The sequence below is a fragment of the Amphiura filiformis genome, chromosome 5, assembly GCF_039555335.1.
Source record: "Amphiura filiformis chromosome 5, Afil_fr2py, whole genome shotgun sequence".
NCBI classification, from domain to species: domain Eukaryota; kingdom Metazoa; phylum Echinodermata; class Ophiuroidea; order Amphilepidida; family Amphiuridae; genus Amphiura; species Amphiura filiformis.
In genome coordinates, this window is record NC_092632.1 from 45,155,524 (window position 1) to 45,170,560 (window position 15,037).

The 15,037-nt window shown below is 34.4% G+C and overlaps 2 protein-coding genes across 2 annotated transcripts in view; one reads left to right on the plus strand and one right to left on the minus strand.

Annotated features, from left to right (window-relative positions):
• Positions 1-4,501: 4,501 nt before the first annotated feature.
• On the minus strand, positions 4,502-10,183 carry LOC140151879 (uncharacterized). Its single transcript, XM_072174195.1, has 4 exons — positions 9,927-10,183; positions 8,685-8,832; positions 7,101-7,289; positions 4,502-4,707 (listed from the first exon to the last, which is right to left on the minus strand). Exons 2-4 carry the CDS (start codon positions 8,740-8,742, stop codon positions 4,526-4,528), a joined length of 429 nt encoding a protein of 142 aa, XP_072030296.1. The 5' UTR covers positions 8,743-8,832; positions 9,927-10,183; the 3' UTR covers positions 4,502-4,525.
• A 2,212-nt stretch (positions 10,184-12,395) lies between these two features.
• Positions 12,396-15,037, plus strand: part of LOC140153213 (uncharacterized) — a 76,152-nt gene continuing 73,510 nt past the window's right edge. The window contains exon 1 of the mRNA XM_072175898.1: positions 12,396-12,529. The gene's annotated coding sequence lies outside the window, so the exon portion shown is untranslated. The remainder of the gene's footprint in view (positions 12,530-15,037) is intronic.

Genomic DNA, 15,037 nt, shown 5'->3' on the forward strand with positions numbered 1-15,037 from the left:
CATTCGTTGAGATCGTTCAAGAAATAAAGACAGCTTGTTTTTATTGCGACATATTGGTCTTTGTTTAGGATATACAGGGGTGAACATAATTGGTACCTTAATTCTTTTGCAGTTTATAGTGTACCAAGTAGTGTGGTATTTCATCATGCGCCTGGTAAATTTTGTTTTAAAGGAGTATATGTGCTTGTCTGCATTGTGCAAGTAGTGTGTTGTGCCAATTTGCACATGCCTCTATGAGCAACATGCAAACATGGTTCTCTTTGGAGTCTTTGGATCTAATATCTTTGGTGATATTCCAAACTTATTACTGGTATATTACTAGTATATGACATGCCATTTTTTAATCACAAAAACTATAAAAATATTTTATGCTCTATATGTTGTTGCCAAACCCTTTTATAATGTAATCAATATTTGATTTAAAGCTACAGTCCAACCTCACCTATCCGTACCTCATTTATACAGATATCATGGTTATCCGGACAAATTATCTTCAAAGGAAAACATGTTTTCAATGTCAGGACACCTTATTGTTGTGCTCTGAAGAACCAGAAAGACAACTTTTGTTTATAACATTCGGCTGAAGCCAGGTAAACCCCAATAGTGTTCAGAGGCTATTAAATTAAAGGGATGCCAACCGAATATGATGGGAAGGGGATATGGGAAGAGGTTGTTCCATCTCTTTGTTGTGTATAGCACTGTGTTATACTCAAACACATCTTTTCAGTGTCGTTATCCGATATGTTGATGTTCCAAGTAGAGCACTTTGGAGAGTGAATACAGAATTATACATAATTTACTAATGTCGATTTTTCAGTTATCCGGACAATGCTGTGACCCATCATGGCCGGATAAAAGAGGTTGGACTGTATTTGTACATAAAAGAAAACAGGTTTTACTGCTTTATTATAAATTGTATATGTATATAAGGGGATATTATATTATATTTTTCTATAATGACAATCAGGGGTTCAGGGCAAGAAGGTTCTATCTACAATAGCTGCCCAAAGTCATCTTTTTAGATTGTGTACGATATAGAATGCAGAAATTGGCCAAATGTCTATAGGGCAGCTATTGCAGATAGGACTTTCTGGCTCTAATCCCTCGAATTGTTTATCAAAATGTACTTTTTGAAATATATTTATATTCAAGCAATTACAGTAATCTTTGTTAATTGAGGATTGTGTGGATCATTCATGACATACCATTTTCATGATTTGTTTGATGAACCTAAATGCATAATCATCTATGATATCATCTTTGGTATGTGAAATGTTACCAAATGTAGGTTATTGTGTTTTATATTATGATTTTATTTTTCAATTCTTGAGGGTACCATCATATATCATTTTGAGGATTTGATATCCAATAGAGGTTATCCACTTTACCCATGTGTGACTTATAACAAAAGTCGCTGGTTCCCATAGTATTCCTCATTCAAACCAATTTAATGCACAACCTCTGAGTTACCTGCATGACTTTGGCGGGCTATTTTGAAACAGTCATGGTTGCACATGCAGGTACTTCTTTAGAAAATCCTAAACAAGGTATAGCAGTCGCTAATAGGATACACCGATTATAGAACATGGATAACCTCTATTATGTTTCTAATATAAAGTTTGGATTTTTTTTCTTGGTTGATAATAACATATAGTTGATGTGCACTTTCCAGTTAATTTACGCTCTATAGCTGGGAAACTAAAATACAAGAGTCTAAAAATTATTACATTATAAGAATGATATGTCTGATTCGCTTATATTTTTAAAATGTAGTTCACACCACATGATGAATATTTATAAAACATACCCAGAGCCTAAAGTCAAGATACTGTTTTTAAATGATGCTGGTAATTAAGATGAAAGTCTGCTAAGTTTTAACTTCAGTAAAAACAAGAATCTCTATTGTGAGTAACCTGCCTTATTCAACATGTAAACAGTACTATAATACACAATAAGGATATTTCTGTTTTACGTTTTGCTTTTATTCAGTAATTACATGATGCCAAGCTTTTGAAATAAGCAAACAAGCAAATTCAAGCTTTGCAAATATTGGTGACAGCTAGCTAGTGCATTAAAAGAAGAAAAAAATAACATAATCTTTTAATTGCACAAAACAAATTAAATGCTTAATGGCAGTGTGTTTTAGGAATAAGATTTGAAAATTTACCACACAACAGAAATAGTTACTATACATCCTAGACAAAAATTACTTACTGGGATTCAAACCTAGGACCTTCAGTATGCTAGTCCTATGCTCATAATGAGGTACACTGTAAAGATTTGCCTAATCAAGATTGTTTGGCTTATAATAGGCGGAAAAAAAATAAGATTCATAATGCTGTGTATTGATATAGAATGGCATGCACGCAGTTGGGCACAGTGCTTACGCTAGTTGTGCATTGCATAATGTGCGACTGGCGCACGCTTATGTTAATTTATGCAAAGGTGAGTTGGGACTTTATTGACGCGCAAAGTAACAAAAACCAAATAATTTTCGCCTATTATAAGCCAAACAAACTTTATTGCATATAGGGCTCCCTCAACATACCGGAATTTTAGGCACAAACAACAAGTGCCTCATGTAAAAATCCCACCAGCAAATAAGGGCACGGACCCTTACGGTATATGGAGAAGAGCATGTGGGGAGCAGATAAGCATGGTAAGAGTTTTAACCCCCGGAGTACTACATGCCAATCTAACATTGCCTCTGATTGGCCAATTACATGATATCTTCATTGAAATCACCAATCAGAATAGAGCTTTGAAAATGGTTTAATTATTCTAAAGATGTTGTTAATTGGTCCAATCGATAATGTAAACTACTTTTTGATCAATTGGCAGGCAGTTCTCAAATTTGGCTGATTCCATTTAGGTACAAGTTGGGACATGTGTAAACATTACAAATATGCAAACAAATCGGGTTTGAAAAAAATTAACCAATTTCATATTATAAGATCGTACAATATGGCTTTAATAAAAACAAGTGTTGTACTTATTAAAATTAACATTTATATTTTGGTAGAACAGTTACTTAAGATGTGCACTAATTTCATAAGCTATTGTAAGTCTAATTGTCTAACTTAATTTTCACATATATTTATATATTGAACTCTGATATGATACAGATCGGAATACAGATAATGCTGTAATTAGAATACCACAGATGACAATAAATAGCAAATAATAAATAGCTTATACACCATGCATTTGTCAATATCTTTTTAATATTTTGACAATTTCCTTTGGTTTGATAAGATATAATATGATAAATAAATGTATATAACAAATAAAAATGATGATTGAACATAAAATAGCAACAAAATACATTTAGAGGCATTTCATGATCCATAGCTTCACCCCACCCACCCACTTTTTTTTCCAAAAAGTTGAGATTTTTATACCTCTGGCTACATAATGTTTGTGTGCAAAAAAATCTTGCAGATTCATTCCCTCAACAGCAGAAAAATGCTTTTAAAATTTAAAAATTTGTATTTATGTTCTGTTACCAGAAAAAAATTTCCAGCACAGCAGCCTTTGGAGCAAAGTTATATATACAAATCATGTAGAACTTGTAAAATCCAAAATCAAAATCAACTGAAATTGTTGGATGAAACTTTTTTGTGGATATCTACTCATAGCATATATAAAGAGGATGCTTGATTCACAAAATACTCCTTTAATTGACAAAAACACTTTATAAAAGCAGAGATAATGATACAAATTACAAGAGTTCATAACACTATGAGTGTAATAGCAGATTAATATGTATTACACTAAGGAAGTTGAAATAGTTAAATGGGGTCAAGAGAACCCCAGAGGTCACACAGTTATTCCATTTCAAACAAATTGTCTTTTGGAGAACTATAATATTTGGCTATTCCATTTGAAATTCACAACACCCTGTGGAAAATTACAGTGCTATCTCAATACTAGCTGAAGGGCAATCTATGTGGATTACTTTGTGCAGTTTATGTTAAATTCCAGCTGAAAACAATGGAAAATGATGAAATCCAATAGGACAAGCAATGTGGATCCTATTTAGGAAACTTTATTGGGTCTACTAGGCTACTGAATTCAAATTCCACTCTTTCTCAAGATGGGGAGCGGTGTGAATTTCAAATGAAAATGTATAGATGGCCATACCTGTATGTCTTTGTCTTGTTTAGGCCTATTCGGGGGCCTATTGTAGGCATACAGGCTGTATCAAAATGATTGGTACCCATCAGTTTCTAGTGGTTATGGACAAGACTGCCACATCAAAATGCAACATAGGCTCCGCATAATTTGTTGTTAATATCATAGACAGTCATAATAATGATGGTTATTTCAAGAGGATCCATGATGCATTTGGAAGACGCATGCATATCAATAACCATCAAAACTGATGGGTACCAATCATTTTGATACAGCTTGTATAATATACAAAATGTAGGTTATATATACAATGTATATAGGCTATAACCTACATTTTCATCTACCCCCCCCCTCCACCCTACCCCACCCCATGTGCCTGTCCAGCAGGCTCTCATCCTGGCGGCTTTTCACGTGGCCTCGAAGTTATGTTACATGATAAACCTGGAGGGCAGTCCATTTCATCGGAGCCATCATTACAGTCGAAGCAACCATCACACCAGAAGTCTTCATAAATGCAGAAACCAGACTTGCAATACGTATGGCAGTATTTATCTGCTAATCCAATGCAAGATCCTGGAACAAACAATAAATACCATGAATATTCTTCAACCGAGTTAAGGGGTAGGTCACCCACCCAGTAGCATAGCCAGCAGGGGGGCAGAGTGCCCCCCTGACAAAAAATCAAAGAAAAAAGTGCCCCTCTGACAACAAATAAGAGGAAATCAGGAGGGCAAAGGAAAAGAAAAGGGCAAAATTCAACCCGATCATGGGCCAAAATAGTGTAAAATACAAAATTGTAAAAATTAAGGCATTTGCATCCAGATAATGGGCGAAAATAGTGTAAAATACCAAATTTTTGCGCGCTACACGCCCAAATCGTCTCAATAAAGCCTTCTTTGAAGCTTGAAGCTATTGTATGATGCAACTGTAATTTTTTCGTCTGTGCCCACGAAATTTTATTTTGCCCCCCCCCCCGACCCAAAAAGCTGGCTACGCCCCTGCACCCACCTTTGCACAGTATTTTTGTGGGGCCTGAGAGTATATCAGACACCAATTTGCATTATGAGCACAATTAGGAATATCCTTTGATATCAAATGATTTTTATTTTTTCGAAACTCACGATATAATACAAATTTAGTGGTAAATTTTTTTTAAATTTTTTTTTGACATTTAACTGTCCTCAAGCAAACTTAAGGGTAGACGAGGTATTGTTGGTCGAAGCAACCTAAAAATCGCTTTTCATTATCTAGATCAATATATTATTGAAAATTAACACCTTGATGTTTTGCAAAAGTTTAATTTATTGTTGTTAATTAGTTATGTACGTTTTACAAAAGTGTTGTTGTTTCAGCCCTCTTCACAACGTGACTCAAGAACCGCAGCACCTATAAAAGTATATCTGTGATATTTTAATTCTTCTACACGCTCGCTATGAATTGAGCAATGCAACTTTTGCCAAAGCTCACTACCATTCGTAAGATGCTGTGAACTACCAAATCACAACAGTTTAAAATAATTAATAACCTTAATGAATTTAGTGATTTATATCTTCAATACGAAAGGTCAAAATTGTCATATGATGGACAACTTTTCACCCTAGTTACATACACTTCAAGTAATTAGGCCTATCATTAGGCCTACATTCATAAAGTTTACTTTGAGGACTGTTAAATATCAACAATATCAAAAATGTCCATTTGTAATAATTTGCTAGTAAATTTGTATTATATTGTGAATGAAAGAAAATTTAATTATTTGATATCAGAAAGGCATTCCTAGTATTCAGTATGCGATTTGGTGTGTCTTATGTGCTCTCAAGCCCCACAAAAATACTGTGCAAAGGTGGGTGACTGACCCGTTAAAAGGGTTTTTTATGGACATCAGCTAATATAGCCTACTAATAGGCTACTTTTCACTAAGGGGCTGTGCATTAATTACGTGTATACCCCCAGGGTGGTGAACTTGCGGGGTGAATTCTCAAATGGGCTGCCAACAATCGGTTGAACCCCACCCCGCGGTGCCAAACAATCTTGCAAAAATATTTAAAAAATGCCCTCCACTTTTACATGTTATCATATGAAGATAGCACGTGATTAGTAAAATGTTATCTTTTGAAGATAGCATGTAATTAACAAAATGATATATTCTGCAGATAACTGTAACTAATAAAATGTTATCTTCTGAAGATAGCATGTAATTAATAAAATGTTATCTTTTGAAGATAGCATGCAATTAACAAAATGTTATATTCTGAAGATAACATGTAATTAACAAAATGATATATTCTGCAGATAACTGTAACTAATAAAATGTTATCTTCCGAAGATAGCATGTAATTAATAAAATGTTATCTTTTGAAGATAGCATGCAATTAACAAAATGTTATTTTCTGAAGATAACATGTAATTAACAAAATGTATTAATTACATGTTATCTTCTGAAGATAGCATGTAATGAACAAAATATTATCTTCTGAAGATAGAACATAATTAACAAAATGTTATCTTCTGAAGATAGCATGCAATTAACAAAATGTATTAATTACATATTATCTTCTGAAGATAACATGTAATTAATAAAATGTTATGTTCTGAAGATAGCATGTAATTAATAAAATGTTATCTTCTGAAGATAGCATGTAATTGATAAAATATTATCTTCTGATGATAGCGTGTAATTAATAAAACGTTATCGTCTGATGATAGCATGTAATTAATAAAACGTTATCGTCTGATGATAGCATGTAATCAATGAAATGTAAATGTTATCTTCTGAAGATAACACGGATGCCAACCTTTGAGGAAGTTCTGAAATTCAAACCCTTACATTTTGGAGGACGTTCAAAAAACGTCCAAATCTTTAGGCCGTCTGTACATTTGCACCCGCCCCCACGCCCCTGATTTCGACAAGCCTCTGGCTACGCAACTGATCATAATGAATCGCGAAATTCCCAGTCCTTTCTTACCATTAGAAGCTGGTGGGTGCGGTGGCCAGGTGATACAATGATTCCTTCTCAAAATTGGTGGCTTGATGGTGCAGTCACATGATTCAAATGTCTGCAACTGCTTTGTAGATATATCGATGACCTTTACAGGATAAGAAATGTTAATAGTTCTGAAGCCGTTAAAGAGGTCGCCTGGAAACCCTGTTTCAACTGCATTAGAAGATAATATAAAACAATCAATCCGAGTTTACACTTCGAGCAATTCTTTTAATGTTAAAGCAATAATGTGCGATTTGCTCACAAGGACGCCTTGAATTTTGTTCGAATTTATACCCAATGGTGTACTTGAATACCCTGTGAAAGACTAAGCCGGTTAAGTATTTTAATTCGGGTCAAATATAAGAGGATTTTTTTATGTCAAAAGTGGGTGAGTGTCTATATATATTTTTAACTTTCAGCTCTGAGACCAAACTTAAAAGTCATTTCATATACAGATGGTTCCCAATCAGATTCTCGTGCTCTGAAAGACCATTGGACATATAACAGCAAAAACTGGATGCTGGTATAATTTTAAAAAAATTTTTAAAGTTAAAAAATACATTTTTATTAATGGGCATCTTGCTGTTTGGTTACACATGATGTTGTTTCAGTTATAATCTGTTAGCATAAGTATAACCCTTACATATCGAGCAAATCTCGTATAGAAGGGATATTTTCCGTGCTATTTTCGTGTAAATGTTTTACGATTTGTTTTTACCATTTCAGGTGTATCAAATCTTATTTTGGTTTAGAGGTCACCAACAAAAATCTGGAAAGGGTATCAATATACATTTGCACTCAATGTGTAGATGGCATTCCAATGTATAGACCTAATCATGCTGAGTTTGAAAAAGCTACCATTTATTTACCGAACCAAAGTTATAAGAGAGGAGGTAGAACTTATTGAATGACCCTCGTACGATTTGTCCATTTGAAACCCCGGTTTGAAACATCTGTCCTACGAAACCGTTAAATAGAGCACTTTGGCAGCATGGCCTCTCTTCTGGATAGGAGACAAAGTTGCAATGATTTAGAGAACTCAACACAATGAAGTTTCAACTCCATATTTTCTCACCATGCAATCCAAGATTTCACGCATTTGAAAACTAAACGGACTGCAATTTAGTTTCAAAGAAATAGCTTAAGTTAAAATGTGATATATTGGGGTATAAACGATAAAAAATCTTAAATAACGTGACTGTTGCCATGGAAACGAAATCAATTTAGAACGCGTGGAGTACCGTACAAAATTGCCGACATATCAGAAAAGTACCCCAAGATTCTACTGAACATTTGGATATTATATAGTTTGTCCATTTGAAACTCTGTCCTACAAAATCATTAATATATTATAGCATGCACTTTTGGCTGCATGGCCTCTTTATACTGTTGGCCTATTGTTGAAGATTGGGTTGCTCTGAAAAGAGCCGTTCAAGTCATTTGCGGCCTTGTCCCGCTAAAAAGGTCGAAGGGTCATTTATCATGTTACCCTTCCCTAATGAATATTTGGTGTAAAGAAACCTATGGTTACTTTCGGTATATTGATCTAATGTAACATATTCTTACCAGTAGTTAAGTATGATATTTCCACCAGAATGATCCAGACAAACAGGGAAATATTCATCGTACAAGACACAATGTGGAAATAGAATGGCTGATCATTATGGTTAACCGATTACAGAATGAGCGGTGCAACGAATCACATATCATTATTCTGTACAAGAAAAATGCAAGAAAGCAGATAAAAATACAAAATTTAAATAACAATCGAAGTTGCCAAAAATAATACACGATTTATTGTTCCTGAAGAAAAATGCTTCTACAAACGCCCAAGTTGAAGTTATTAATGTCGTTAATTGGCCTAGTATAATCATGATAATACCCAACAAACTCAAAACAGAAGATGTTGAAAATACCGGGTTAAATAAAGGTTCTTGTAAGATAAAAATTCCTTTAAAAAGGAATGGGCGTCCAATTGGAGCTTTGATATGATGTGCTGAAATGTAACCGTTTGGATACAATTTTCGTCTTTAAAACAATAATGTAACATTAGCATAGTAAGCAAAGAAAGATTAGGAAATGTAAAGCATCTTTATTGCAGTGATAGAGGTGTAAAATCGTACTGCATGGGAACTAAGAGGATTGGTTTCAAATTAAAAAAAAAAGCTTAAAAAGTAATAAAGATCAGGTACTCATGGGGGGGGGGGTGATTATAGCAGAATGCTCCAACAAACGCATGTGTTACCAAAATGTTGTTCTGTTATACCCCAGCAAACAAAAACTTCAAAACAGAAGCTATAATGATTATATAAAGGCTTTAAAACATTTTTATAATATTTAAAACATTTGTGAACATTTGCTACAAAACATTCTAATTCTAAAGTGTTGACAATTTGCAATAAATGTTTGTCAACAAAATATTTTACATAATAACACTTTGATAAAAATGTTAAAATATTGTAGTGGTTTTTCATCTAAAACGTTTAAAATGGTTAGTGTATAGTCTAAACAAGAACTGTCTTTAAAAACGACAACGCCATATATGAAAATCATATTTCATATTAAATGCAAAACTGATTTTGGATAGGGGCATCATGGGCATATGCTAAACGGAAGTATACGAATGTTTCGAAACTAGCGAACGAAGTATTAATTTTCAGTAGGCATGCCTTAGGCATGCCACCCACTCATGGACATGAATGGTAGCTCACTGAGTCTTTTACCCGGTTCAATGTACAAATGCATGATGTGATAGGCCTATATATATAATTTTAAGTTTTTAATCTTGATAATGATATCAACACTTACCTCATCACCGCTGAGAAACGATGAACATTATGAATGCTTCGTCAATTTCACCTTTTGCTATTACATGCATCCGTCAGTGTAGTGAACATCATGCAATTGAATATGGTTTATAATTGAGGTTGGGTAGTAGTACAGAGCCTGCATGTATATCACTTATACATGTTAAAAATCACATATTTAACAATTTTTGTTCTGTCGACTCGAACACAGCTCGACCTCTCCTTTGCTTTCCTTTATTCTTGTGACTATTAGCTAATACGGTTCACCGATCATTTCAAAAAACATATACCACAGCCGTCCTCGACCGGCAATTTATATATTAATTTATCCAATAGGCCTGTAGAGAATGTTGTCATCGAGGTAATGAAATTTCTATAAATATTTATTACTGGTCTCAGAACCAAAGAGTTTAGGCTGGAGTTAAAATCCGTGATACAGATTAATTTTTCTCCTTTGTATTATAATAGAGAGATCAAATAATTATATAAGTAAATAGGAAGATTATACAAGCAATAAAATCAGGCAGGAGACTCTTATAGTCGAAGCTGAAAGTAAAAGAATCAATCAAATTATGACTTGGTCATTTGGTGTGCATCCATTTGCCAATTTCTTGAAATATGACGAATTTTCTGTATCTTTCGTGTAATTAATTATATTATTTTTCGCATAGCGACGTTTGCACAGTATTTTTGTGGGACCAGAGTGCACATCAGACACAACAAATTGCATTCTGAATGAATTTCCTTCTGATATCAGATAATTTTGATTTTTTTGAAATGCGCGATATAAATTTGATGACAAATGATTTTAAAAAAAGCGGACATTTTCGATATTTAGCAACAGTCCTCAAGGCAAACTTTATAAATCTATTGATATACTTAAAGTGTATGTAGGCCTACTAGCTGGGAGGAAAAGCCGTCCATCATTTGAAAATGTTGGCCTTTCGTATTGAAGATAGATATTATTTTCCCCCAAAAGACATAGGTGGTAATCTGAATCAAAGCCTTATCTTCCCTGGAGGCTACGCCCCTCTCATGGCTCAACTTTGAATCGGGAATCCTTTTTTTTTTCTTTTCCGGGTTAATAATCTTCTAAACGTAAATGTTTTCACTTCGGCATATGCATGTTCTTGTCTGGTCAACCCGTGAGTCCTAATTCTTTCTTTTGAATTTATCTCTCGATTTATTATTTTTTGCAGAATACGGCCTATAAATAGTCAGGCAGCATTCGCAAACACACAAATGTTTATAGGGTATTGATAAACGCGTTTTGGTTGTATGTTTTAATAACTTTTAAATATCGGGTTAGGCCCTATATAAAAGGCATGAACGTGTTTACATGCGACGAAGAAAAAGAAACAGTACAACAACGTTTTCGTTGTCAAAATGTTATTGTAAAATGTTTTTTGCAAACATTTTTGCAAATTAAAAAAGCTCTTAAATAACATTATGTTAGAATGTTTTGGAACAAGTTTTCAAAAATGTTTTTGGAACGTAAAACGTTTGACCCTTCATGTAACCCAACAATAAAATATTTTTTACAACGTTTTATGTTTGCTGGGTTGTTTGTATACTAAGTATACATTCGTAATTCAAGTTAGGAGCTTTCATTAGGCCTACATCAGATCATATGATAAAAGCATCTAAAAGATTATTATTGAAGTTTGGTTCAGCTCAGAGATAGCATTTGATGATCAAACATTGCTGAATTCACGATCTCAAATTGGTCTTTTTTGACTGTATCCGTTTTTTCTTTAAAGGAGTATTTCGTGATCCTAGCATCCTCTTTTTATGACATTTTTCAGTAGATATCCACGAAAAAAGCTTATTTCCAAAATTTCAGTTGATTCCGATTTTGCATTTGCGAGTTATGCATGATTATTTATATGTGTATTACACTGCTCCATAGACAATGTGTTGTAATTTCGTTCTGGTGCACCAGAACGAAATTCAAATTTGGCGATATTTTTGCTAAACGAATTAATCTGCAAGAAATATTTGGTACATAAACATTATGTATCCAGAGGTATCCAGTGGTGTAAAAATCTCAACTTTTTTGGGAAAAGTGGGGGATGAGGCTGTGGATCACGAAATGCCCTTTAATTAATTGATAGTGACAGTCATGAACTTATGCTAACGTATAATTTCATGAGTAAAATTGATGTTTTGAAAACATTAGGCCTATATTCCTTCTCTGGGACAAAATCGCGTTTAAAAGTTACTTACTAAATAGGGGGGGGGGCCTATGTAGTAGGCCCTATCGGGGGGGGGGGGAGGGGTTTTTTTTTTTTTAATCATTTACAGGGGGCGTATCCACGGAAGAGGATTCGCAGCTGAGACAAACTCATACTCAGAATACATGTGTCCACAAAGCGTGCTGCGTTGGCGTATGACCAATAGGCAAATTTATAGGATTGTATTACAAACCGGAAGTAATCAAATCAATCTGGTCCTCACGTCTAGTCTTGTCATTTTAGATGGTTAAAGTTTACTCATCCAAAACGTTGGTTTTAACTTTATTTGAGCTCAATTAGTTTGGTATTTAGCAACGCCATGGATACGATCTATGCTGCTTGTATAATAATATAATTTTGGAATTTAGAGGTAAGTACTTCTTTGTATATTTTGCTTTAAACCTTTTATAAGCTTACTCAACTTACTTACTTATCAACATGATGATAATCAAACATGTACATGCTTTACAAATGACATATTTCAAGTTGAACTCAATTTGAAGCCTCACCAGTCATGACAGTGCAATTTATAGTGTAATGGTGCTTGCATTCAAGGTTTACATTAAGCAGGCACCCATTTTGTTACCCCATTGATTGTTGCCAAAAGAAGCACACATGACATGTGGTTCTACTTGACAGCTTTTTATAGGTATCCCAGGCAGACTTAGTTAACACATTTGCTAGTCAGCAAAATTCGCCGAGACCCGGGCCCAAACACAATGCATATTTACATAGAAATTTGAATTTTTTTCAAGAATAGGTCGGTGAAGGAAACCTACATTTGTTTTCTATACTTCACTTGACCGAAATATATGATTTTTATGGTGATAATCAAGTCGCACATGGAATTTTAGAGGGATTTTGATAGCAGTTACATTAAAAAAAGCTGCTATCGCCATGAGACTAAGATCTAGATTCTAGAAACACCCCTAAATGCCGTTTTGGGGAATTTTGCTAGCAGAATCTTTTTGATGGAAGTCAATCTTTGACAAGATGTAACTTTGTTACGGAAAGAGCTATGACAAAAATGTTTTCAGTTTTGGCTGTCTTTACTCAAGGGCTTTAATTTGATATCTATGTAAAATGATGCAGTTTGATGGCAAATTTGAATTCACCTAGCATACCTACTTTTTAATCCCTATTCATGTTACATGAATCATGCTATTGTGGACCATCCTTCTGGTACTTGAGTGTTTGGACAATGGAACAGTCTTTTGTCTACCTCTCTGTTTGTAAACAGATGAGGAGGTCAAAATTGTCATCCTCGCCGAATAGGAAAGACAGCGTAATAGTACGCCACTACCAAGTTTTGGCTCCTTTGGCGTGACGTCATGGACGTGTGCAAAAATTTCCGACGGATGTCATATAACCCGTTTTGCGATTGGTTGCAAAAACCATTCATTGCAATTGTAAGTCAATCAATGAACGGGGCAGCCTATTACGGTATTAATTAATGGGACCCGCCAGCAAAGTATGTCTAACCTGATTGGTTTACAAAACTACTTGGACAATTGCTAAGCCAGTCAGCGTGCTAGATGCCTTAATACAACCTCGCAGAGGTTTTCAAGAGGTGATTTCACATGGTGATCCAGCGATCGTGTATAAATTCAGCTTGACAACTGTTTTCGCGGCTGCAAAAACAATACATGGACACAATCACTGACATTTACACAATGAAAAAAAATAAAGAATCGGCTGGATTTTACGATCGAGGTAAGGTTTTTGGCCTGTTCCGGCGTGAATATCCTTAGTTTTCTGTGCATCAAAGATGCTTATGATGACCATTTTTTTGCGGACACTTTGATAACAGGTAACTTGTATGTCATGACATAGGGTAGAAATAATAAGTATACAATTGTGCACAAAAATGTGTTTCCGTATATTACGCAAGCCTTGAGATGTAATACACTGATACACATGTACACAAGAGCTATATCTGATGGGACCAGGAGCTCATTCTCCTGGTCTATAAAGGGTAGTTGCCAACGTCCAACTTTGTTTCGCCAGCACAGACATTGACTGTTATCATAGTTCATACTGACATTTCTTTTAACGGAATACTACTCTTCACAAAGTTGTATAATAACCTTGCGTAAATCGTGTACCGGTACGGTAGCACAAATTCACTTACAAATTTCAGGTCCAACCCCCAATGTATCCTTTCCTACAGATGTTTTATACTAAAAATCCAGAGGGTGTTGCTGTCACCCTCCCCCCCCTTTGTTAGACATGTTACAAAAAATGCTTCAGTGAGTTGAGGGTTAAAACACTATGTATGATAGGCCGTTAAATTTCTGCCCTGAGAGCTGTTGTCAACATTGGTAGAGCAGTGTGTAACTTGGCTTGTAAAGGAAGGTGACCTGATATATTTGGAAAATTTGGAAATTCTTTAAAACTTACACATATAACATAAAATTTTGTCCCTTTCAAACATTCATGCAAATTAAAGAACACATGAATGTTTCTTGTAAATCTGACTAATTCCTTATGGAATTACTGACATTTATACAGCATGATACTAATACTTGTAGTCTATAGTGTTTTTTATTAATGATAATCATCACGATCATGTAATAAATTGATATCAAATGAGAGATCTTACCGGTATTTTTCTCATTAACATATTGAAATAGAGTTCCAAAAATTGGTCGATTTCCGAAGATAACATCAAAAAACTGTTAAATTAGTCTCAAACGTGCTATATCACAGTTGAGACTAATTCAATCATTTTTTTGATGATGTCACCGGAAATATACCAATTTGGAACACTTAATTTTATTTCAATATGTTTTTTGATAAGAAAAATATGAGCTTTCACATGCACCAAAATCTGCATTTTGATGTCAATCAGGTTACCCACCTTAAATTATAAAAATTT

What these genes read in the sequence shown, in the direction of transcription:
- LOC140151879 (XM_072174195.1), bottom strand. Translation starts at nt 8,742, where the DNA reads ATGAATATTTCCCTGTTTGTCTGGATCATTCTGGTGGAAATATCATAC. An exon ending in AATATCATACTTAACTACTG is followed by an intron (nt 7,290 to 8,684) that starts GTAAGAATATGT and finishes CTTCTAATGCAG; the next exon opens with TTGAAACAGGGTTTCCAGGC. An exon ending in GCACCCACCAGCTTCTAATG is followed by an intron (nt 4,708 to 7,100) that starts GTAAGAAAGGAC and finishes TGTTTGTTCCAG; the next exon opens with GATCTTGCATTGGATTAGCA.